The sequence below is a fragment of the Tauraco erythrolophus genome, chromosome 9, assembly GCF_009769465.1.
Source record: "Tauraco erythrolophus isolate bTauEry1 chromosome 9, bTauEry1.pri, whole genome shotgun sequence".
Taxonomy (NCBI): Eukaryota; Metazoa; Chordata; class Aves; order Musophagiformes; family Musophagidae; genus Tauraco; species Tauraco erythrolophus.
This window is the reverse complement of record NC_141473.1, coordinates 5,680,893-5,707,937: the sequence shown is the minus strand read 5'-3', so window position 1 is coordinate 5,707,937 and position 27,045 is coordinate 5,680,893. Positions and strand designations below refer to the sequence as shown.

Genomic DNA, 27,045 nt, shown 5'->3' with positions numbered 1-27,045 from the left:
GAATGTTTCTAAGGAAAAACAATGCATCTTATCAAAATATTATCAACGATCCTTAAAACATGAAGACAAAAGAACTACAGTTCTATGAGTACAACTTATAGAGAACCTTAAAATGGGTAAAGACAGGAAGTTGCAACAAGGGTAAATCCTAAAGACATCTTCCAAACAAAACTTTTGGGCTTTGTGCCTGAAATCATACAACTGCTTTATGATTTGCAATTCAATTTTGAGAAGCAAGCAGACTAATCACTTGACAAACGCATTCAAAATCCGCTAACCCTGCTGTGCCACGCGGAAACAATAACTCATTGTGTTTTGACTCTTATTATTCTAGTAGTAAACATGAATAGGTGCCAATGGAAAAACATTTCCTGTGAATACAGCCATTCATAGCAGTTCTCGTTTTCAGCTGTAATTCACAGCAACCTGCAAAAGCTTCTGGCTTATCTGCAAATACAATCCTTTGACTACATTGCCTAACGCTCAAATGCAAGTACAGCCCTGTTTTGGAAACATTTGAAAGAGATAAAACAGTTAACTATAAAATTTCATGTTTATTTATGAGGAGCTCTCATATCATACAATGCTTCTAACCTACCTCAATTTATTATCCTGAAATATGGTAACTGAGAAACAGGTACCAAAGGGCTAGATTTAAATGATACTGATATTTCTCCAAGGACTTGCTTTTCAGGGATGCACTATAAAAAAAACCTAGTAGTACCTGTGAAAATGTTAGTTAAATGAGACCGAACAACTTCCCATCTGAAAACAGTATCCAGTGCCTGCAAAGTCAGGACACTAAGGCAAAAAAACCCAAAACAAACAAACAAAAGGAACATATTCTAGTAGAGGGCGAGTTGACAAAGACAACTCTTTCACTTTTAGATGATCTTCCAGAAGACAAAATGAACTAGTCAATTCTTTTGAAGTTGTATCTCTGACAATATTCTTGATGACTTCAGATACGACAAACGAGAACGTGAATCAACAACGAAGAATATTAACTGCATAACCCAGGAGGCTTTTGCAGTTTTTTTCTTTTTTCTTGTTTTTAATACCCTTTTTGGTCATCCAGGCAACTTTCAATTACACATTCAGTTTAAATGTACCTTGCAAACAAGGACCAGAAGCAGAACTGCAGCAGGTACAGCTCGGTTTTAAATGCAGGAACATTGCAAGACACTGTGCATGGCCCCGCAGACTGTCTCCCTAAAATGAGACCACAGCACCCAGGCAATCAGCAGGCTGCACAAGGTAGTTTTGCAGATCTAAACTAGCTGGGTCAAAGCTTTACAAGCTCATTCATGCCCCAACTCATTATTGCTAGGCTCTGCAGACATTTCTAATGCCCAAGACTGATCACACTGGGTTCTGGGAAGGTTTATTTGCTCTGAGTCAGCACTGATGAGCCTGACCAAGCTTTATCCTGCATCAGATGCATCTCTCCAGTGCTTCTCAGAACCTTTCGTAGCTGTGTTTTTCTGTTCCTCAAGGTATCTGAGTTATGCAGAACAACACAAGAATGTTCAGTATTTTGAGCTGCTCATTTCTCCTTAAAGACAGAAGGGAAAATCATGGTCAAAATCCAATGAGTGCTTGGAAACAGAACATAAAAGCAACTCGTTAATCCACTTGCTAACAGGGAATTAAAACTGCACACGTATCTTTCCAGAGAGTTTAGCAAGGTACACGTCATGTCAAGAACATCATCAAAAGCGACTCAGTTGCTGTTGGAAGAGATACATTAAACACGTCATTAAATCTGGGAATTAAAGGTTGAGACTACCAATTTAGAGATGCACCTGAAATAGAAAAGATGAGGGATGGAAAGCCACTGCCACACAAACACTTCCTATTAGGGATGAATGAAATATTTCATACATTTCTCATGAAAAACATGAATAAATATTTTTTAGATAAACACAGAACGGTTACCTCATTACTAAATCTAGCAGGACTTCCCTGGCATCTCAATCGGAACACCTTATTCCATCTATTTCCTGAACACACAAGAAAAAAGCAGAAACACTACATAAACTGCATTTTCCTTGCAACTGTTAGCTAAAACACCTTGTAATCCAGTAAGATTTACCCAAGAAGCCAAATACTCAACTCTACTATAATTAGGAATTTCCTAACTCCAAAATGACACTAACGAGCCAAAGTTTTGTAGCATGAGCAGCACCTAAGAAGACGTCCTGACCTTCGTGCCCATGTGAGAGCAAATCACGACTGTCCTTCCACGTATCTGAATTTCTGCTACTTCCAGTGATTGCAAAGCTGGCATTTATGACACGTAAAAGTGCTTCAGACTTTATTTTTCATGTCAAATTAATTTTACAACGGCTATCAAGGCAGGAACAGAGTTATCGCCCCATTTTATATATTTTGGAGTCATTTTGCATTGCACAAACAAATTAAGAAAACACACTCTGTAACTTCAATAGGCCACTGTCACCCTCTGGATTATAACCTTGCTTCCAGGGAGTTAAAAACTTTTTTTTTTTTTGGTGGCTGAGATAGAAATATTAATTCAAATAAAGGGAATTTTAGCAATCCTGTATGTTTTTTTAAATTCTATTTCATAAATATATTTCCATGTACTTATTTTCATCACATTTATGCAAGAATAAAAACTTTAGCAGGTTTATTTCTTTTTCTGAAGCAAAATCTTCCCATGGGACTAACCCTGAGCCAGTTGATAGTGAAGGGCTACTAACGAGGACTCCGGACTTTCACGAGAAGGCTTCCCAGGAGGCAGTTCCACTTTCAGCCAGACTTCCAGGGACTTTTAATCACAGGTTTTAATCACACTTCAAGCCGACAGCAAAACACAGTACTGAGCCCTGAGCTTCCAATGACAGTAAAACCATCGGAATAAAAGATAGCACAAAACATGCAAGTTAAGTTACACTTTAGAGAACTACAGCTCCAAAAAAAGGGATGGAAATAGGAAAAAAAAACGAAAGAGTAAAAGCATTAAATACTACTTATTAAAATATTTGAACTGTATAGAAGTGAAAATGGCAGAAAGCACTAGGAGAATCTTTCAAAAAGAAGGGCAAAGCAAAGTCCTCATTAAGATTGATACATGAGAAGAAGGAAAAAAAACCCCCACAAATTAAAGATTCAAGCTGAGAATTACAAATGCAAGCGTTTCCAAGAAACAGGCAAAATTGAAGCAATTGGCAGTAGCTTATCAGCTAAATAAATCAGATTACAGCAATCAATTTACTGGCTAAATTAATTAAAACATGGAATCAATTATGTTGCATGTGAAAAGAGTCAGGATGATGTCACCAGAGCGCAGTGTAAACATGTTCCAAGGCACCGAGGGTGGTCACGGAAGGTCTGACCCTGGAAAAATCTCACCGTGGTGGCTGGTAGCACGTGGCTGCGGTGGTGCTTCCACGGCCGCTCTGTCTCTGCACCTCGTTACAGCTTTTAACTTTTATCACATTTCCAAATGAATCCCATATGCTAGTTATCGTCGGCATGAAATACATCTGCATGATCGCTCTACTTATCCCACATCATTTAATTTTTAATTTCTGTTCTTGTGTTTCTAACGCCTTCTGAGTATGGAAAATGATTCCTAGAAGATTTGGCAGTCCTTGTCCTTCCCCATATCATAGAACCATAGAATGGCTTCCCCCGAATCTTCACCAACTAATGAGTTAACGTGTGGTCCAGTCACAAAAAAAAAAAAAAGCAGAATTAAGAAAAGCTAGAGAAAGCAGAAAAGCTAGAGAATCAAATGTCACAACATTCAAATGCTGAAGGAACATCTTGAGCACGCAACCATCTAAGATTCATCTCTTCAATGTGAGAAGAAAAGTATGCCAGGACATCTTTATATTTCAAGCAAAGTCCTCAAAAAATTATGTAATTTTGAAATACATCTGTTCGTTACACAACCTTTATGACAGTCATTTTGGATTAAAACGTATTTTGGGAAATTTTACCGTCCAAGCCAAATGTTTAATGAACTACACTAGAAGTGAGACAATAGTGCTTCTTTAGAGGCGCAGGTTTACTGAGCTACACGTATGTCAGACACAGATATCCTCAGAAAAACCAATAAATGCGAACTTTTAAAACACAAATATTTAGCAAAGTTTGAGATTCGCTGGAACAACGCAAAACGGAGTTCATGCAATGACCATTACTTCGAATCACATTTTAAAGACCCTTCTGCCTTTGCCATTGATTGCTTTAGGAGACTCCGCTTCACAGCTGATGGTTCACTGCAATTTCTAACCCACAAACCAATTTATGCAATGCCAGGTGTTGAGGACCCACAAACTAAGTTAATAACATTACCTTTTTACTACAGAAGCACTGGAATATTTGAGAATATTATGCATATGAGGCTAAAACCCCAGGCCAGTCATTTAAATTTAATCCAAACATACTAAAAAGTGAGGGAAAAAACATTGTTTGGCTACACCTTATTGGCTCTATCTTCATTGTTTAAGTATCTTGCTCAAGGATCACACTGGGCTTAGAAATACACATTCTGATGATTCCAAGTGTTTATAAACTTAATAAGAAACAGATACAAACTTGTAAAATGTGTCTTTTCTAGAGGAGCTTCTAGAAATAATTGATATGTCTGTCTTTTTCTTGGTTATAGAATTCAAATTTATTACCTATAGCTCTGATAAGATAGTGGAAAGTTAGTTCTTTAGAAGAATTTAGTTCATGATCTACTAGAATTTATTTAAACCGCTTCCTAAATCTCCAAAATACACAACATTGTACCTTTAAAAAAATTATAACCAGCAGTTGTTTCAGAGCAGAAGGCAATTTCTCCCTAATCAGATGATTGCACAGTTCTAAACAATTTGCTTAATGTTTTCCATCTGTGATAGTTTTGTGACTACATTTTCATCGTCTCGAGAACGTCAGTGCATTTATTCTCATAAATGTTAATCTGCTTCACACTAACCTTATAAGCATTAACCTATACTGTCTTTTGCATTAATCCATCTGGCTGCATTCAAAGATGCAACCCTACACGTATACATCGCTTTGCCAGGGATCTAAACTATTAGACATGATGAAATGGCAACCACAGTTCACTTCACGGCTACAAATATGTGATCAGGGCTTTTCTGCTAAAACAGGGAGGGGGACTAAGACCAGAACCATGCTAATACACTAGACTTTTAAAATATATCTTAAGCAGCCTCTGTACTTCTTGAGAAAAAAAAAGAAGAAAAAAAAATATCAACAAAACACTTGTATCTCACATACACATATACTTGTATGTATCTCACATACACAACAAACGTAAAACATGTTTGAAACATGCCCTTTAAAATTAAATATTTTGAAAAACATGGCACTAGGAATCACAGTTATTGAAATAGTCATGACAGATTATTTTTCTAGTGAAAGCACTATGCACACAAACACATTTTTAAAATAGTTTTGTATAACTGCCTAAGCCTGCAGATTTCTGGGTAAGAATTCTAAGTTTTATTTACTAGAACTAATAACCCTCAATCTCTTGCAAGAAGCATTAAGGTGCATAATCAAGTCACTAATAAGAGGATTCCAAAGTTATTAAGTACTGGGAATTGTTTGCCTTTCACTACTTTAGCTTACCATAGGCAGCAGAATAACAATGCTGCAAAGTTGTGAAAATTTTCATTTTGTATGTGGCAAAGAAAATGGAATTAGTTTTGTAACATGTAAGAAATGTATTTCTGAAGAAAAGCAAAGAGTTTTTTCAGCTTGTACTCCTAGTTTTAAAAATCTGATAGAAACTTGCAATAAAAGTTACTTACTAAAAAAAAGACTGGAATTCTTAAGTAATTTTTTTAGTTCAGTAACTCGAAACCACTAGTGATCTGGTATCACCTCTGTTTGTAAGATAATACAGCGAATTGGGGTTTTCAGAGTGATTCTTGTGAGCCTGAAGTGAGACCTTTCACTTCAAATTCTGACCCCTACATAGACCTCTGTAGTGTCCCAGGACTGGCATTGATCATTGGACTAACACTCCTGGAAAGGAGAGCTCAGGTACTGATTTTAGTGCTGTTTTAGGTTGGGTTTTGGGGGTTTTTGGGGGTTGTTTTGTTTTGTTTTTTTTCCAGATGGTTAAGACCTGTATGTGAACATGAAGCAATTTATAAGACTTTCTGGATTTCAACATCTGTCTTTTGTGCAGACATAGCTTCACCAGTTCCTGGGTGGCTGCAGGCAGATCACTGAAAAGCACCAAAAAGACAAATTATCTTCTCTTGATTCCAATGCCTATTGTCATTTTGGCTCAGACCAGCTGGAAACAGTCTAAAGCCTAAATTCCTCTAAGGACCTCCACCCCTCTGCTGGAAGAAGAAGCAGAGTCTGTATTGCTCCATGCAGATGGCAGAGGCAAAGCTTGGTCTGCATCAAGAACGACGAGGAAAGAGCTTCCTGAATTGTTGGGCACTGGCAAATTTCTGCTGGCATATGACCTTGGCTTTGTAATCTGTTCAGGTTTTCACATCTAGTTTCTGTCTACATAATGTACCTAAAAAAACAGCCACTCTTACTCATCTCTACAAATATCTATCTAGATTTTCAAGTTTTGATCTTACCATTACTTATTTCAACAGCTTGCTTCTGTTCTTGTCAAGTTGTTCTTCTCATTGTTCTACCTATATGAACTACTGCACAATTTACTTCCCCATCTTTCCATGCATGTCTCTACCAGCTACCCGTACCCTGATTGATTCAGCTTGACCTCACTTCTAAAGCTTTCCACAGTCTCAACCTCATCTTCATTCCTAGCACCTCCAAGCAGTAATGCAAGTTCTACCTCTGACTGACCATGGGATCTGATATCCCAGACCACTATATCAATTTTTGAAGGAAACTCCTTTGTGACTCCTCACATTCTTCATTTCTCCTACACCTTTCATGCTGTGAAAGATTTCTCCATAAACTCTACCAGATAACTAATGTTACATATACATCCTTAGATCCCTCTCAGAAGTCTCCTTCACTGTGATGTTTACAAAATTTCATACAGTTTAATCAGTTTAGTCTATTACTATTTAGTCTATTACTAGACTATAATTTAGACTATTACCATAATCAACCAGACAAACCAGAGGTGCTTCACTGTTTCTTTATACCATCTACTTGCATCCATCGTGGTTTGTGTTAGACTATACCCTCTGGAGCCTCCAAGAACACCCAAAGCCAGCACAGAGCAGTCTATGTATGCCTTTGTCATGTGTGTTTTTCAATACTGGAGAAAGCACTTTCATTTTAATTATTGTATTTCATTTGATTCCATTTTTATTTCACTCTATTATCAGATATAGAGGAAGTTGAACAGATGTGTATTCGCTGAGCCAATTTATCAACTTCAGCAAACAAACCAGTCAAGAAAAAAAAAAAAGAGTATTAAAAGTCATTTTTGATTGGCACTGTTCACACCTGTTGGCACACATACACCCCACGTTACACAGAATCACAGAATGGTTTGGGTTGGAAGAGACCTCAAAGATCATCTAGTTCCAACCCCCCTGCCATGGGCAGAGACACCCTCCACTACACCAGGTCGCCCAAAGTCCCATCCAGCCTGGCCTTGAACACTTCCAGGGATGGGGTATCCGCAACTTCTCTGGGCAACCTGTTCCAGTGCTTCACCACCCTCATTGTAAAAAATTTCTTCCTTAGATCTAATCTAAATCTCCCCTCTTTCAGTTGACACAGTCAAGAGGGTATAAAACTACAAAGGCTTTGAAGCTACCTCTTTAGATTGGGATTGTATCTGCCCTTATCTGAAGTTGTTTCTTAAAGGTGCAGACAGTCCAGTGCTGATGAGAAGAAAGATTTGAAGTTTCCCATTAAGTTAATTGCCATCCCAAAAGCAGATTTTCATAAAGATTTTACTTCATGAAGACATTTTTTCACAGGCTTCTCTCAGAAGCAACAAACCGAAATTCTCAACAGATGTTAGAAAAAAAAATGTTGAGTGGGTTAGTCTCAGAAACAAGGAAAGTTGAAGAAGTATTGCCAAGATATCAAGTAAATTATTTAGAATACTTTTTATACTGCATTTGTTCCATGGGCAATGCTGTTAGTGAAAATACCAACAAAGTAAAACCCTGAAGACCACTTTTGAGAGGAGGAAGCTGACCATGCCCAGGAATATTTTAGCAGACACTATCATGTGACTGAATTTTGCTCATCGGTTTTGATACGGTGTCAAAGTCACTGACAAGCACTTATCTGCAGAGTAATCTTTTAATTCTTTGTTTCTTCAACATAATTCCATCTGTACTCACAGTTTCATTTCACATAGGGTTCATCCTTACAAAGTAAAGGCCAATGGCCTCTTAGACGCAGTTCAACACAACCTCAATTTTCAGAATGCATCCGTATCCAAAGTCTCCATTCCTGCCCCACCTCACTAACTGCTTATTTATTTGTAAGTAAACGACTGGCAGCTGTTTAATAACAAACACATCAGAATCCTAATAAACATCCCTCACTTATAAGATGACGTCAGGTCTTCTGAATTTTTCAAATTGAACAGGCATGAGTAATTTAGGAAAAACTGGTAATTTCACCAAAACTTGACAAACATTACCTTTTATCCATGAATGCTATCTGAGCATTGCTATGCGATTTTTTTCTTTCCTCGACAGTAACTGATGTTTTTCAATAAACGTTAGAAACTGCACATAAAGAACCTACTAGGAGTTTATTTAAATACCAAATTGGAGCATTTGCTGGCACAGACCTCCTCGCTGTCTCTGTATAACTGGAGTGTTCTGAGGTTAAGTGAGGCTGAACCTCATTACACTGGCCAGAAGCTGTAAAGAGTTGGACCTATTTCAACCATCAGGCGCCCATGATTTGCCATCCTAAACAATAAAAAGCTATTATAGTTCCTATGATTGCTTTTTTTAAAGTTATTAACTGTTAGACACTTTTTTTAGACTTATCTCTGCAGCATAAAGAGTTAAGAACTTTGTTTAGTTTGCCTGTCCTCTCTTCTTCATTCTCCAACTGTTAACAAAAGTATCGGACGTCAGAGGAGATGGGGATGGAAAACAATACACTTTAAAACCCTTTGAAAATGTTCAAGCTCGGGACAACCACATAACGTAAACCAGGCAAAAATCCTCTGAAAATATCAATTAATATTTTCTGATACTTTAGAAAAACTTTGCTTTTTGTGAGCATCTCTTTTTTTGTTTTTCAGAAAAGAAAAAAATAAATCTGATTCTAGGAAGGAGCTCTGCAATGTGATACGTATGAATACACAGAAATCCTTTTCATATTGCAGAGACTTGGAAGGTCAGAGTGCGCAGCACCCTCTCCTGAAGTAGCACTCGCTGCTGTTCTATAATGCATTTTCATAACCTCCTGTAACTGGGAAATTTTTAAATTTTTTACAGGGAGAGAAAAGGAGTTCAAAAATTGCCAAATGTAATGAACAAACTAGAGTGAGGTGACGTTTCAGGAATTTTCTGACACTACAGACAATATTAAAAGATGACCATTTCCGATGACTGCGGTGTTGCCCCAGGCAGCGATGCAAGTCGCACTATCTCTCCCAGTTGTTTACTGGATCTGGTCATTGCCCCCAGTTGCTACATCGGAAGTCCCGCTCCTGATAAACCACGACCTACTTAACTGACATAATTACAGGCGCTACTGCAGAAAGCTGATTCATGAGGAATAAAGCACACTATCGTTCCTATTGCTTTTTTTTTTTTAAATTCATAGTAATTTCATTAAACTTGTATTACTGACTATTGTAGGGAGTAAAGAAGTAAGAAGGAAAATGATTTTACTGTTGAGAAATCGCTTCCTTAGAGCTAGCAACTACTTAAACCTCAAATGACTATAAGCTCACAGCAGGTCTAGCACATTTCAACGTGTAGCTATGTTTTAATTTCCTTAAACCACGGGACACAAGTCACAGTTCCAGTAGTGTCTGGAGTGAGATATTCTGTGCTGATAATGATGCAAAGTTCTACATCCTGCAGTTTCCAAACGTGTGGTATGCCACTGGAATCTCACAGAATCAAGAAGAGGATGCCCCTTTGCTTGTATGGGGTTAACACCTTCAAAGGCAGTAGTTTAGTTGTCATTTTTGTGCTTAAATGAATGCACAGGATGAGGAAAAGCAAGAAACTGAAGCAGCTTCCTCAGAAGTTCACTATCCTGCTAAATGGTCATTTCTCTTCAAATTCCTTTCATTTATCTCCATCTTATCACTCCAACAGTGAACCAGCTAGTGAATGAAAATCTTATTAAACTAGAGTCATGAAAAATAAAAGAAAGCAGCAGCTGTTGAAGACTATTCAAACTCCGAGACAGGTACATCTGTATTTTGATGGCTAGAACAGAGCACTGTGTTATGTAATCTTCAGCTTAATCACCAACATCTCTGAATAATACCACAATCTCTCTCAACTGTTGTTCAGCGAAGAAAGACAAAATTTCAAGATTTTCAGCAATTTGCAATTAATAAAAAAAACTTTAATCAGTTTTCTGGGTTTTCACCCAAGCACCACACCAAGCACTAACACAGCTCCCTTGGGGCCTGCAATCAACCCACAGAGTCAGTAGCTAAAGCAAGTATATGTACTTTTTTTCCATTTGATTGCACTGGTTTACAGTACTACTACTGTATTATGTTCTGGTCAGTAATATTTTTGACCGTTCTATGCTGGCAAATCATTAAGCATCTATCTTACAGAATGTAAAAATCTATGTCCCATCTACTTCCAAGATGTTTAAGGTGTTTCTGCTGTTCATTGTATTCTCCAAATTCTCTGACAGATTGTTAAATTAAAACTGCCAGTTTGTTTCTTAACAAAAGCAGTTGATGCCTTTAAGCTTCTCCAGTCCTTTCACTTTCCTGTATTGATTCTAATTTGCTTTTTTTATGCATTCATCCAACTGGAATCTAAGGGAGGAACAATTATGTGATTGGATTTGTTCATGCACAGAAAAACAAATACAGCTATCTGAAAGGCAGCAATATGTGTTAATTTTGAACTACATATAGTCTGTAAAACAGAACCTACTTAAAATTTGTATTGCTTACATTGTATTTAAAGATAAAACTCTCTATTTGCTAATGCTTAATGAAAGAGTTGTGACTCTCACACTTTTTATCCTTTACAGATAAGATTTCCATAATGCTTCAGCAGCAGATGACACCAATACATTACAAAACCAAGACAGACAACTTACAGACCTATCAGTACTTGTAAACTTACCTGCTTTCACATCCTGGTTGAACCGACAGTACTTTGAGTGCTCGAGCAGGGGCAGACACTTCTCAATAGGCGTCCAGACGTAGGTCTCTGGACACAACAAGTCAGAGGGCCTGTACTGACCCTAGAAAGGAGAAAAGAAAAAAGAAAAAAAAAAAAAAGAGTAGTCGTATCAATTGCACAAGAACACTCTGGCTACAACTTCCCAGATTTTCCTATGAAAGGAAACAAGGAAAAGTTTTAGTCTAATCTACACCAAATGAGTCAGAAACAACTTCAGTGAAATCACAGGCTCACTCCTTTAGTAATTTCAGCACCACCTCAGGAATACAAACTTAACCTTGGCACTTGAAGAAAACGTAAAATTAACATAACACGTTTTTACGGTATCCAAGATGAACTACGAAAGTTTTGGCTTTGCTTATTGAAATTCTGTATTTAAGTTATCCTCCAGAGTTCTGCTGAGCTGATGCCGACACTAAAAAACTCAGCACCTTCAAAAGCAGCTCGTCTCAAGTGTTGGTCATTCTAGCAAATAATGGAGACCCAAAAAAATCTAATAGAAAATAAACACTTAACAGTAAGCAGGATGCTATTTTTATTGCATTAGTGATAGAGCATTTCATTCATTGCTACTTAAACAGTAACATTTTCTTTTTAATTCATGGAGGTTTTCCTGGAATAGCTTACAGGTAATGATTAGTGAAATTCTACTATTTCTTGTTGATTTATTAAAAAGATATTCTTTGCAGTCATTCCCAGAAACTAAACAGTCATAATTATTTTCCCTTCAGCTACACAGAAAATCACCACCTCAGCAATAATAACCTCCTCTAATCAGATCTTTATTTGATTTAAAATAAGATTATTCATCAGCCTGTAACTCAAGTCAAAAATCTATCTTTGAGCCATTACTCATTTAATCCATAACCTCTCAACGTTCAGAGCCATATGGTGGCGATATCAAATTAATTTTTAAACTGAAAATTCATTACATGTAGCAGCTTGAAAAACATACATACAGTAAATTAAAAAGTTTAAGAATTTCAGTTATACAGGTCTTGAGGCAACAGTTAAAGGACTGGGTGTTCTAAGAAGTCACACTGCATCTGATGCAACTGAGAGTTCTTCACATCAATTACTTTAAATAGGTAATGAAGATGACCATCTTGATATGAAGTTGTTTGGGTTTTTTTTTTTCCAACATCTACTACGAAAAAAAAAAAAAGTGGCCTTGAATGAAGCTGATCAAGGTATGGGAAGGGACTTTGATAATTACCGTGACTACAGTCTGGTGATAAAGGCATATTTTAAGAAGTTCCATTCGCAAGCTCTGCTAGTCTTCTTTTGGACACACCCGTATGCAGCAACATCCAATTTTGCAGAATGAGAAGAACCATTTTTTGAATGTTTGCAGAGATTCTCAATTCCTTTTACTCTCTTACTGTTCCACTCAATATTTACAGTAGAGTTAACTTTTTTCATTCTGTATTTCCCACCAACTGTAAATTGTTGAGTAAGAAACACAAAAATTCTCTGACAAAAAAAAGTCATGACTGTCCACATGAAGAAAAACCACAACCAACCAACCAAGCAAACTTCATGCTGAACCTTGTCAAATACCTGATCTATCTTTCCGAAATGAGTCTGCATGACTTGGATTGTCTCATTTGAAAAACATTCAGGGTTGACTTGTAACAACCATTGTTGCTTTTTGAGTTTTTTTTTAATTAAATGCAAATTTCTATATTAAGTTAAAAAAATATTCCTCCAATTCCATGCAGAAGCTTAAACCTCAAGGTCTCAGAAAATCCTCTAAAGCCAGAGAATGGAAATGACATTATTAAATAAACCGCTTTGAAATGTTATGCTATCTAAACAGAAATAGTTGAAAGGTATGCGAAGGTAATGCTTAAAGAACACTTTTAGTCACTGAAACAACTTAAGGACTTGGGGAAAAAAATACGCCTTTTCTGTCAGATTTTAAAAAAATACTAGAACAATTACTCACTGATTTAAAGACATTTTCTCAACTGGCCAAGGCAGTAGAAATAGCCAAGTAACCATCTTTCAGAGCTGTCATTTAAGCATAGAAAGTACCAGGTGGTAGTTAGTCTTCCTAATAGCATGGGTATACTCATGGGTATAAATAAAGATTGTGCAGCCACTCACAGTCTCCTCAACATCTTGGAATATATCACATTTATGAATCCCACACGTGAAAAATCATATCACTACACAGCCCTATTCTAAATCTCCCAATTACTTCTATCATGTCATATTCCATCATAAAATGTAAGGTATAAAATTAACTGCATTGTAGCATTAGTAGTTTGGTTATAACAAAAAAGAGCTTCTTTAGTTCTGAGGAAAACAGTAATGGGGAAATTGATTCTCCAATCCATCACCATCTATAAAAGTATTTATTTTGGGCATCAAAATTCCCTACTTCGGAGAGAAAAAGGAAGAAACAGTTGTCAAGTGACTTCCTTTCGATGTTTTCTTCCCTTAAAATTTAGAATCTTGTTAATAAACTTCCCTGAAGATGCGTAAGGCTGAAGCGATGACACATCACTGACCAGTGACACACAATGTAATCAGAGGTAAAAATTAAACGAGCCATTGATGCTTTTCAATATCCTCTCTTTCTAAAAGTATTTCCAAACACACTAGAAGTAAGATATTTCTCCCATAGAGACATTTTATTTACTCTACTGGTTAAACCCACATCCCATGACTCCTTCCACGGAGGATGTGGGAACACAGAGACACACAGAGGTGAGTTTCCCCATGAACAGTGTTGGCAGTCTCAATATTGATAGAATTAAAAGGGGAATCCACAGAATATGTTAAATCAGATGCAATAATTTCAAACGGGTTTTCTTCCCCTTCCCCACCCACTCCCCAAGAACTTACTCTCTATTTACTTTCTTTCTTAAAGATGTTAAAAACTCAGTATGAAAATAAACAACTATGAATCCACCTCACTTCCCCCCCAGCCCCCCCCCTTATTCCCAGACTGTGAAAAAATCTGAAGGTAAGAACTCAGCCAGATTCTGCCTCACATACAGGAGCACCTGTACTTCTAGAAAAATGTTCATATTTCATTATTCACTCTAAAACTATTACATCATCTAAAAAAATGCCTCTAAGCATATTATTTATATTCCTTCTTATTCTTATTATTGCTGATTGGCAGTATACACCCAACATAAATCCTAAATAGAAAGGGGATCTCCTAAGGGAACTGCTGCAGAACTCTTTATCACAGTAGAAGAAATTCATCAGGTCTGCAAAACTATTTTTGAAAATAATTTCTCTTTGGCTTCAAATTAAATTAGTGTACACTGCAGAAGTAACCCAGTCAATGGTAAAAACCCATAACTGAAAACATTCTGCTTTCTTTTATCTCATAATATAAAAGCTCTTGCACAGTAGCACTGTTTATACTATTCAGACCATCTTGGGAATACTTCACTATAAGACTTTCAACAAAAAGTATCATCTTACAGACCATCCCTAAGCACTCGTCTTATGTTTCAGCTTCTTAAACCCTATACCACCTGCTGATGAAATGCACCCTGTCAACATACAGCAACTGCACGTATTTCTGTCTGTGCATCTACATTTTGTTGAGAAATATCCAACAAGACGCAAGATGTGCTATTTTGCAACGGTTTTGGAAGTAAAAAATACATTTGCCTAAAATTTCGTTGTTTTTGATGCTGTTAAAAATTTTCACGGACATCCAGAAACATCCTTCTTGAGATAGAACATTTACACATTTTGAGCTGTTATAACATAAAAACAGCCACTTCAGGTTATACCAGATGTCCATGGTATGGCCAAATATCCTGTCTCGGACAGCCATCAACAGAAAATTACTCAGTGAAGACTAAAAGAACAGCATCAAAGCACAGTGTTACTCTGCCAATACTCTCTTGACCTCCAACAGTTTGCAATACAGATCCTTTGACAACCAGGTAACCCCAGTAATGATGCATGTTGCCATTCAATGAACAACTGCTCTAATCTACTTCAACCTGTAGTTCCATCTGATGACCATTCCTACCCGTATTACAGGAATGCAGTGAACAATTGTTGCCTTATCACCATGATTTTACCCATAAATGTGGTTATCTCCATCAGTCTGACAGAACTTAAATTCTTCCCTTGTTCCTCTTATGTAGGCTATTCCATGCATTTAACCATCTAGTCAAGCTGTCCTCTTTCCAATTTTGCTTTTTCTCCTTTGATACAGGGAGAAAGGGCCACAACAGGGGAAACATCCAAACTGCCTTGTTCAAGCAGCAGGAGAGCACAAGGTATAATAAAGAGAACCAAAAGAAAAACTGCATCTTTTTGAGTATCTGACTAATCTATCAAATGGTCTGATTAAAAAGCAATACTGAAAATTAGCGTAGCTAAGAAAATCCTGAGTATGTGGCTTCTCCTCCTAAGTCAACATATTGTAATATAAATATGACTATATAATGAAAAATACCTCCCAGACTTCTTATTTTCACTAATGTTTGGGGCATTTTTCCTCCCATACAATATAAAAGAAAGAGCCTTTAAGGTGCTTTCCCTTATACTATTAGAAAAGCTGCATTTTAATTAGAAACTTCTGGACATAAATTTTACAGTGAGGCTGCCAAGCCTAAATTAATACTTCACACCATGATGGTTTTTGTTTTACAGTTTCCAAATCAGAATCGACCAGAACTACTCTGAACTTTTGTTCCACAGGAAGGGCAAAGGTTTTAATGAGCCTTTAGTCTGGAGATTACTTTTTAAATATTTTGTAAAATCTGAGGGATTTGGTAAGCACTTGAGATGAAAAACACCAGCAGAGTTTGTTTTTGTAGTCTAAGTAAAACTTAAAACGTAAAACTACCAAGAAAGAGAATAGTCTCAAAACTGAAGAAGGTCAAGCACCAGTAGCACTGAAAAAACAAAATAGGAAGGTTAAACACACATTTAATTCTTTTTTCAGGTACGGTTTACATCTGTATTCTATTTTTTCACAATAAACCCATTGATCTTTTATTAAAAGTGAATTAAGACTGCCTTCATCTCCATTTCCAGCCAGCTGCTTAAAAAGAAGCTCTCAGGCTACGTAAACAAAGTAACCCCAAATTATCAACAGCAATCCATTAGAGCGAGGCAGCGTCGCCCAAGAAAGCGCGTGCCAGGCTACGGGTTTATTAAATTCAGGCTTTTCATTGAAAGACAACCCCACTGGAATCCCATCAGCGACGTACTACAGCAGACCCTTGCTCCCTGGTTTCATTACACAAACAGAAATGGACTTTCTCGATCCCCAGGAGAGCTTTTTGCACGGAACTCTAACTGCTGTGTTTTCGCAGACGGCGGGCGGACCGTGCCACGCTGCGCCCGCGCCGGCGGGGACAAAGAGCTCAACATCTGAATCCGTTTGCGCTTCCAACCATCCGCACTCACTCACATGGGATCCATCTGTGGAAGGCCTGAAAGACTTCAGAAAAACAACAACAAAAACCCCTCTAAAACCCAAAACAACCTACACAAATTCACTGCCCACCTCATAGTCACCAATTTTTTTGATCTTTTACACTAAAAAAAAAAAAAACAACCAAACTCAGGATTAATAGATACAAAATAAATCAAGCAGCTTTATTTATCAATGAGAGATGGCTGGAGACTCCAGATTTATCATCAAAAAGTATTCAGCACACAGGAAAGTCTATACCAAAAAGGACTTAAACGTGTAGTTTGTGGGCAACTCAATGAATGAGTAACAACAATTTGGATTTAACCGCGGGGTCCACAGTTGCACGTGCAAACAGACTGCCTGATATTCCAGTGCCAGTATCAAACAAGCTGATTTTATCCAAACTGCAAACTTTGAACTAATTATGCAATTTTTAGGACCCACAAGTTGCATTCTTGAGAGCTGAGCCACCTTTCTGTTATTGAAGAATAATGCATTGTAATCCTTAGAAGATTTTATGAATAATAACCAAAATTCATTTTCTAGCTCATAAAACTCAAACTACTTTCGAGAACTATATAAAGCGCAAGAGAAATATTCCTTCCTTTTCAAAAAACTATGCTGATTCTCATTCTTTTAGTCACATTATCACATTAGGCACAAAACCTGCGGAATGGGAATTTTACAAGCCAGCCAGGGAGCTGTAATGCACTTCCCAAAGCATCTCAAGTATAGAAATGCAAAGCAAATGCTCACCTTCTCCTAATTGTTTGATTTCCTGTAAGTGAAATGCAAATATTTCAAGTTATATTTTGAAGCATACCAACACTTTTTTAGATCAGTTAATCTGTTATGGCATTACTTTTTTGCTTTTTTTGTTTTTAAACGTGCCCCAACAACCTTTAAACTGACTGACCAGAGCAATGGTATAATTTGCCAACTTTCACGTATTAACAGAAATAATTAATGACAAACTGTTTCCAAGCAGGAAGCAGTTATGGCATTTGTTTCCTACATGCCTTAAAACTAGTAGGTAACAAATAGTTTCCTACAAATATTGACTATGCATTCATACTTAGCTGTTCTTTGCTTAACATAAAAATTTTTAGTGTTTCAGAAGGTTTTCATAGTGTCCCTCAGATAAATGGGTAAGTGTAAAACAGATTAAGATAACAAGTAAAAGACAAAAAGGAAGACAGCTAAGATTCATGCTCAATATCCTACAACTATCATGACATTATTTGGCCATTAACTGTCTGCATGCTCTTAACCCACCACAAAAAAGGAATCAAATTAAATTAATCTTAAATTTCAATCAGATTTAAGGTAAATCTCAGCACTTTATTTGTCTATAGTGGTCTGCACAGAAGCACTTACAAAGAAAGACTGCCTCACCCTCCAAAATACTTTCAGAAAATATTACTGTTTCTTTGTTTTCCCAACACATGCTATTCCTCGGAATCTCCTGAACTGCCTGGATTCTGCTATCTTCATAACTCAGTGTACACTCTAAATAGCTGCTTTCATCTTGTCCTCTTTCATAAACGTCAGCTGAAATATTTAACTTTCTAGCTTGCTTTCGATACTGGAAAGTGGCCAAAAAGTGTCTGAAAAGGCTCATGGACTGCTAAAGAAAAAACTGCTTTCCACTGAAGAAAAAGGGGAAAATTTGGGACAGTGTTTTTTTTCCTTTCCTCTTTAGTCTCTAACTCTGTCCAGCTCTTCTCCCTCCTTTTATATGCCAGTATGATCCTCCCCTCTCACAGGTATAACAAGTTAGGGGAGGCTGTGGGTGTTTATGTGACGAGATCCAAGCTACGAACTGGGGCACTTTAATATCTGAAAGTGCCACCAGCGAGACCCAAGCAGCCAACAAAGTGCTGCTTTAGATAACATACATCCATGACCATCCTCAACGAGATCCCACTATCCTCTCTAACACCACCGCGTGTGTTATCAACGAGAATTATCAACGAGATAATTCTGGTTTCAAGTTGAAAAGTTAACAGTAATGAGTACGCTCAAGAGACCTTGGCCTCGCTGTCGTGGAGGGCTGCTGCAGCAGGGATGTGTGTGTCGTGGGTGTTTAGCATCTCTGGTTTATCAGCGTGGGATGCAACTGTCCAGAGCTGAAGATAATGCACAGCTCTGGCCATACTCTGCCAACCACTCTCAGGCGTTGTTCTCTCCTCCAAGCCTTCTTGCCAAGGGTTTGATCTTCTTCATTTATGAAGACCAGTGAGAGTTTTCCATTGCTTGTTTTAAGCAACTAAAGCCACTCTGTCACATGTCACCATATCAAAGCCACTGTATCTGCAATGAAGCCAGTGATTAGGCTTGCACAAAAGGGGAAAGAAAAAATATAAATCTATGTTCAGGAATTACATCATAAAGACGACACTTTTAACATCCACCTTGGTGACTCGATAGACAAATACATATTTAAATGAGTATTTATTAAAAAATAATTTAAAGATATCTTTTGCAGGGGGGCAGTTGTCAGTCTTTTATGTTCATATTCTTTGAGATTTACTCAAGCCAACGGATGTCTAGTGTACAGCAACATTTCTCAACTTGGACACAAGCCATTCAATATCTGTGCCTATTCCCACCCCATACCTGTTCTCACTCATTTCTTTCTGAGTAGGAAAGATGGAGAGATACATATGCACAAGTTCTACATTTGCTGTTCTTAGATTTCAGTAAACTTAATCTACACAGTGAAGGCTTCTAGGCTGAATTTGCCATCTATACGGTGTTTCACACTGTAGAGACGACAGTACAAAACAATCCCTTCAAGACCGATAAGGAGCATTATTTGCCCTACAACAGCTATGGTACCACAGTTCCAGACTTTTGATGACAGAAATAGTTAAGTTTATGAATTCTAAACGGCCCTAACTTGGCTGACTGTTTATCTAAAGCTGAAATAATAATATCCAAATGACAGACAAGTCTGAATACAACTCCTGAAACTGAGAAAAAAAGGGAAATATTCCAAGTATGTAGCTACTCAAAAAGCTTACATAAGATTAGGGTCACTTTTTAAGCATGTTTTTTAAGTACTTCTACATCATCCGACTATTCATGTATCTATTTTGCCTTTTTGTATTTCCCAAGGTTCTTTTTTTTTTATTACTTCTTTTTTGCCTGTATCTGCTACATTGTACTGTATACAATGGCATTTTATTAAAGCAGACTATTGAAACTAAGTTTAGTTTTCAATGTTGCCACATAAATTTTGTGTTTGGCACACAAAAATAAGAGATGCTGATATGGGATGGTATTTACAGGAAAACCATACTGTACATTCCTGAGTGGAATTCCAGAGACTGCCACCAAGAATATTAAAACATTGCATAGCTTCAAAATATTGCTATTTTATCTCTCTTATTTACTAATATTTAGTATGAGTGATACTAAACTGGCAGAATAGTGACATCAACACAAGACTGAAATCCTTTCAGTCGTTTCAAATTCAAGGTGTATTTGTACACATTTAGAGGCTGAAATCCCCTATGAAATTAAAACAGCCACATGTACAAAAATTTTACAAGAAAAAAACACCATTTTGTTATTTTAAATAAAATATATAAAACCAGTTAGCATTTACTGCAAATTGCCATTAAACATCCAGTTGGGAACAAGCTAACTGAAGATGGTACCACACAGACATACTTTTGAAGCTGAATACCAGTATCCATCTTGCCCATAGAGAAGCTACTCAAGAATCTTAAAAAAAGTAGCACAGTTTGAGAAAGCTTGAGTGGAAAACAACAAGAAAGAAGAGAGTTAACCTCATACATTTGATGAATATTAGCTTCTCTGAATTTTAGCCAACTTTTTCAACAACTTCAGAAAATATCAAGTATGTTACAGGAAAAAATGTAATACGCGTTGCCTTTTTACTTCAAAAAACAAAGGTCTTGGGGAATAAAAATCATATCATTACTGAAATGGAACTTGTTTACTTTAAATCTGCAGCTGAAATTCTTAAGGATACCCTAGCATTAAACTTGGAAAAAGAGATTAAGAAAACTATGACAAAAAGATAAAACCCAAGCAGGGGCCTCAAGAGGAATGCTTCATTAGAGACACGCTAACTATGTTGACTTAGGTCTATCTCAGAAGGAGTTTATTTTGGCAGCTGTGAGAAGCAAAAGGGGAAAAAAAAAAAAAAGGGGGGGAAAAGAAGTGAGTGTTTCAATCATGTGGATCCCGTATCTTTTTCTTGAAGATTTGCCATAAACCGACAATATTTTTTGAGTTCATTAAATCAAATGTTCAAAATTAAGGATTAAAGTTTATTTTCTTATATTTAACATAAAGTGAAATAATCAGTGGAAAAATATGCACAACCTAATATATCATATTCACACTTTACACTTACATACACAAAATTGTCACATAGATCTCAAATAGCCGTAAACATTCCTTAATACCTCACTAGCTGGAGCCATATCTAAAAGAACAGCATTCATCCAAGCAACTTACAGACATACTCCATAGGAAAGATAAATTAATGCCCTGTTAAAAAGGCTTCTACTACCTAGTTATCAAAGGAAAAAAACTACAGACTATGTTCATCTAATAGAAAAAATATCCAAACATAAAATTACATTGATAGAATTGAAGTGAAAGTGAGCATGGTTTAAAATATTTTTCTGCACAACTGCACAGGGAATCAGAAAATTAACATTCACCAGAACTAAACCACCAGCACAACAGAAATGTGCACAAGGGCAGCATGCATAATTTTTTATTTTTGTTTTTTAAAAACGTTGACCGTGATTATGAAGCACCAAAAAGTAAACCAATGTAAATTAACTTTTGAATCATTTGTGATGATTAAAAAAAAAAAAAAAAACAGGGACTCAAGCTGCTACCCTTACTCATATGATTCACTTCAACTCAAATCTGTTTTTTCGGATCTTTTAAAGCAATAAAGACCCTGAAAAACTTGAAAGGAGAGCACAAGAGAAAAGCAGGTATATTCTACAGCAAGATACAGTATTTACTGTTCAGGTATCTATGAAGCCTCCAATTTACTCTTTTTATACCTGCATCACACATGCATTGCTTTTGCAACTTAACCCAAGCGTAGCTTCTTGGCTTCTGGATAAAACTTTCAGCTACCGTGCACTGACAGGGCGCACAGAAACCTGAATTTCTTCCTGTCCATTAATTTCTCTATATTTTTAACTCTTTTGACCATTCTTTTGCCTGTATGTTTATCTTCAAATCAAACTCCCCATTACAGCTGCTGTATTCTGTGGTTACCTCCAACGCCTTGTGCTGTTTTCCCCAGCCAGTGCTCATCGTTGTCCAAGCCCTCCTCGTCTTTCCTAGCATCTCTCCAACGACTCTCCTCAAAAAGTTTTCCCTGGAGCCTCCAACCTTCTCTTTTCTCAGCTCCAAAACTCAACCCATGAGCCCCAATTACTGCTACTCAATGCCCCTTCTTCTGCTCAGCCTTACAGGCCAGATCTCTCTCTGCATTACCACCTATATCCATCACACCATCACAGGGAATACTACCTCAGTACTAGACTTTCCCAAAGTCTTGCTTCTGCTTCTAATGGGGTTTCCAAAAAACTGAGCCAGAAATACACAGAACTTGCCAAAAATCTATCCAGACAAGACTGAGGGCAAGAAAATAAGACCTACCCAGGAAAGTCTGGGCTGATGGTAGCCTTATACTGAATAAATAATTTCATTCTTCACTTTCATGCTCAGCTTTTGACTCAGTCTGTGGAATATTTGAAGACATAATAAATACTAGACTAATTGACAGCTTTTCAAACTGTGAAACACTGATATCCACAAGTTGAAATATACTCCTAATTAAGAATTCAGATGTGAGATGTTGGCTTTAGATTAAGATATGCTATGTGGGATTTTCAAAAGCATTTACAGTATCTATGCAACTAAACCATGTTGAAAAATAATGTCACTTTAAAAAACTGCCACTCCAGCATTTTCAATTTCTATTTGCTTTCATACATCTAAGAACAAGAGATAATAAATATCCTGAATTGATAATTCAGAACAGTACAAGATTTTTAACCTGAAGGCTTTCTATTAATATATGGTACACTTGACATTTTTTTTTCGAGTTTGACCATAAAAAATGGAGTAAAAGCCCAATAATTTACCTTTAGTCATTCAACACTGAATTATACACAACTCAGTATTGAAGAAACAACTTCAACACCAGTAGTACATATACACAAATAGGTCTTAACAGTAAACTTCAGACAGTAGAAGCAAGTGAAGTTGTAGGCCAGCATAGAAAAAACAGCACAGGAGAGCTTATTAGTGCAAACCCTTCGTTTCTGAGGGATCTTGACTACATAATCCAGTGAAATTTAAGTTAACACATCCTTAACACACACAAAAAGATGTTATTCAGACTAAATATCTGAAGGAGAAAGTAAAGTGATGACAAAACTTAGTGTTTAAGTGTCTAGAATTTATATTATCAGGATAGAGTAACACACCTCTGCCAAAAAATCTAAACCTACTTGTCTCCCCTACATCTGCAGATTAAAAAATAAATAAATAAATAAAAAGGCTCGCTTCACCGCAGTATTCCAAGCATGTGTTAGAACTTAAACCTTAACTGCAAGCAAAGCAACAGCCATCTGTACAAAGTATCAACAAGTATCTGTACAAAAATTCTGGACCATCAACAGAAGTGCACTTTAAAAGAACTTTCTTCTATTGTCCCTAAAAATGTTTATTTTCCTAGTAAATTTTCATTCATGAAATAAGCATTCTAATTTTAGGTCTATTTTGTTTGTCAAGTGTTTGTTAAACAAGCTTGCTTTGTTTGCTGGGAGAGGAGAATTTGTAAACACTCTCTGTGCTTGGTCTCAGCAGGAGACCATCCTACTTCACCTTGGGACCATCTCAGCATGTGGAGCTCAGAAACCACACGCCCGAACTGAAGCCACTATTGATCTCACTGCAACAGCCTCAAAATAAGACAAAAATCTGTATGGCGAAAAAAAAAACCAACCAACTTTTGTCCCCATAGAAGAGATGGTATGTGGTCTCCAAAAGTGAACATGTGTCAAGCAAAGCAGCCAGGCATCACGTGTCCCCTACTGCACACGTAAACATCTACTGAAAGAGCCAAAACCCACAATGCTGCAGAAAGCAGAATGTGAAGTGCCACCATGGCCCATACCAGCTTCTGTTCATCTTCTCAGCCTTAAGACTCGAAACTGAAACCCAGGCTGTAGCTATATTAATTACCAGAAGAAATACTGAACTGGGAGAGCCCCAGAGTTTCTTGGCTTCAACGCGTTGGGAGTTCCTCTGGGACTACGCTAAATATAAGAAAGTGAGGAAAGAACCCAAATATAGGAATACTAAACAAATGTAGGAATAAGACATGGAAAATATGGCTAGAGAGATGTATTTAATTTTTGTTAAGCTATTTTGTAGGGAATAATAACTGCCTGAGGACACGATACAGTAAAAATAATTGTATCCTTTCAACATGTTCTTTTTGCCATTGACTTGTTCTCAAAGTCCTCCTTATGTTAATGAACTCTGTCTCCTTAATGCTAAACAAAATATTAAACGCTTAGAGAGCTGGAATTCTTGTCAAGTAAGTCCATTTTTATTAACTATACAAAACTGAACAAAATGAAATTACAGTAGCAAATTCTGTAGCGGTGATTCTGCATGCAGATTTTGCATCTATTAGCAATGTAAATGCACACGTGCACGCTTGTGGCTCTGCAAAACTGCCCAACACTATTCTCATAGTTGGTTAGAACAGATTCGCTATTATGTCTTCATCTGAATTATTACCATTAGAAGGTACACGTGTCTACCTGCATCTTCAGGAAAACGTACTGTTTAACACTGCACATCGCCAAAGCATTCAAGTTGAAACATCAAGAATATGGTTTTCTCTTAACGCCAGACATTTGGAAACTGTCTTCTTTATAATCACCTTTGCAGAAGAAAACAAATTTGAAGGCAAACGAGCTGGAATCAGTAACTATACTATGTGCTACGTTAAGTCCTGATCATACCAAAGTCTGGTAATTCAAGGGTATATTAAACACACATCCACATATAGGATTAGGGGAGTATTAAAATTAGAACTGCATTTATAAAAATCAAGCACTTTGTTGACATTCTAACAGTTTATAATCATCACTTTTCAGAGTTAAAATAATAAAACATTGCCCAGGCAATCATCTTGCTTTATTTTAAAATCAATAAAGCTCCACACTGTATTCATGTGCATGCGTATCTCAAAACCTGAAAGCAGTTTCATGTACTTCCATGCATTTTTAAGATATTTCTAAAATAGGGATTGAAGTATAATAAATACTTGTATGTTTAGCATCACTTGCCAATAAATATTGACACAATACTTTAATCCAGATCTACACATCTAAAGGACAGTGGCCAAAAATGTTTCTAAAGTTTTCTGCATCCTGATCAGCCTTGGTGGCATCTGCAGCTGTTTCAACGTACAGCAGCTCGCAGTGGGCCCTGGGAGGCTTGGCAGAACCATGGCACATTCCAACTCCACCATCAGCCCCTGCAGAAGGTCTCCAGCTGCTCCTTGAGGGAAGTTTTGTGTTGGTGTTGTATTATCCAAGCAACCTAACGGAGCCAAGGATTTGGCTGAAAACCCAGAAGGAGTTCATAAATCTCAGGGAAGGAACACTACCTGCAGTTTTAAGAGACTCTCAGGAGAAGGTTCATACTCATTCTTGTTTGTTGTTGCTCTGAAGACATCCAACCACCACAGAGGCAAGAGGATTAAAGCAAGCCCACCTTATGCAGAATTTAGCTTAGTGTATTAGAGATTTTAGATACTTTTGGGGCAATTTGCAACTTTTCCAACTTAATGAGTATTGGCCTGAGGAATGTTAGCATCTTTTTTCTTGGATCATCACATTAACTTCTTCCCACACCACAAGCAAAGGAGGGAAATGTACTATCATTTAAAACTTCATCAGAAGGTGGAGTTGTTAGTACAGGCATTTGAGGACTAACAATTCAGTCATCAATGCAATCAAGCCATTTAACGTACAGTTTCTTTACTATCCCCCACTGACAGAGAATCATTTGTGCTTATAAATCCATTAAACCATCATCAGCAACAAACCGCAAAACAGATGCAGTTCTGAGAAAGAAACCCATTTATTTTCTAAAATAAAGTTTCAGTCAGGGCTTACAAATTGAGCTCTGTTAGAATCATAGAATGGTTAGGGTTGGAAGGCACGCAACAATTTATAAGAAACACATAAAACACCATCTTGCAAAAATTGAGGCTGCACAAGTGCTGTCCTTTGGATCCTTTCTCAACGTCACACCTAATTTAGCAGGAATTGTGGTGGAGCAGCCCCAAAGTTTCTCCCTGTGGAGACCTTCCCACCTGATCTCCCTGCACAGCATCCTCAGATTGCCCAAACTGAGGGGCAGGGGCAGAACTTGGGACTGGTTCTCTGGCTCTCCGTTGGCACTATAGGGTTTTACTCAGGGTCCTTCACCGCCACTGTAAGATATCAATGGAGGATGCAAAGAGTAGCAAGCCCCTCCAAAATATACTCTAATATCTCTCTGCTTTCCTCTCCTTTCCCTTGAATGGAAGATAATTAAAATCAATTAATAGCAAGCCACATGATGCCAACTGGTAAAGACTAAAATGGAAAGAATGTAAAAAAAAAAAAAAAAAACCAAACCAAAATAAAATAAATCATAGGTCAACTTTACTGACCATATTAACACTAAGTAACCCCTCAGAACACTAGCTTCAACATCTTAAATAAATAAATAAAACCAGTTGAACAAAAAGCTCATCTTGCCTTCTGTCCATTCATAAAACAATAGTGCATTTGTGTTGGGACAAGCAGAGAATTTGGTTCCTGTGTGCTTTTGCTCCGTGAAACCATTCTTCTTCAATTAGTTGACAATGGGGTCATTTTCAGATCCTTTTTTTCCTCATTTGAGCTCAGTGTTATTTGTGAAAACATTTTTATACCGAACAAGAAAGGGGAAAGAAGAAAACAGTGTAATATTCTATTAAAAAGATGATCTACTCCCTTGAAACCTTTCTAGTAAGAAGCACCAAATCATCCTACGCATCTAACACAGCAAATAACTTTGTAGTTTCAGTCATTCCTTTCAGAATAGTTGTTATTCAGTTTAAAACAGCTAAACAAAATAAAACTCTCATAAGACAAGTGGAAATGTCAGGGCAGTGTGTGGAAACAGCAACAGGTTTTTGTGGTTTGGTTGTGGGTTTTTTTTGTTTCACACTCAAAAGATAACAGTTCGCCAAGCTCCCAG

General features: G+C 37.1%; 1 protein-coding gene across 4 annotated transcripts in view; it reads right to left on the bottom strand.

Annotated features, from left to right (window-relative positions):
- The window catches only part of ATE1 (arginyltransferase 1), an 86,568-nt gene that overhangs the window by 10,879 nt on the left and 48,644 nt on the right, over window positions 1-27,045 (bottom strand). For all 4 annotated transcript variants that reach the window (XM_086616416.1, XM_086616417.1, XM_086616418.1 and 1 more), the window contains one exon: window positions 11,250-11,370. In XM_086616416.1, the coding sequence (XP_086472542.1) occupies window positions 11,250-11,370 (121 nt within the window). The remainder of the gene's footprint in view (window positions 1-11,249; window positions 11,371-27,045) is intronic.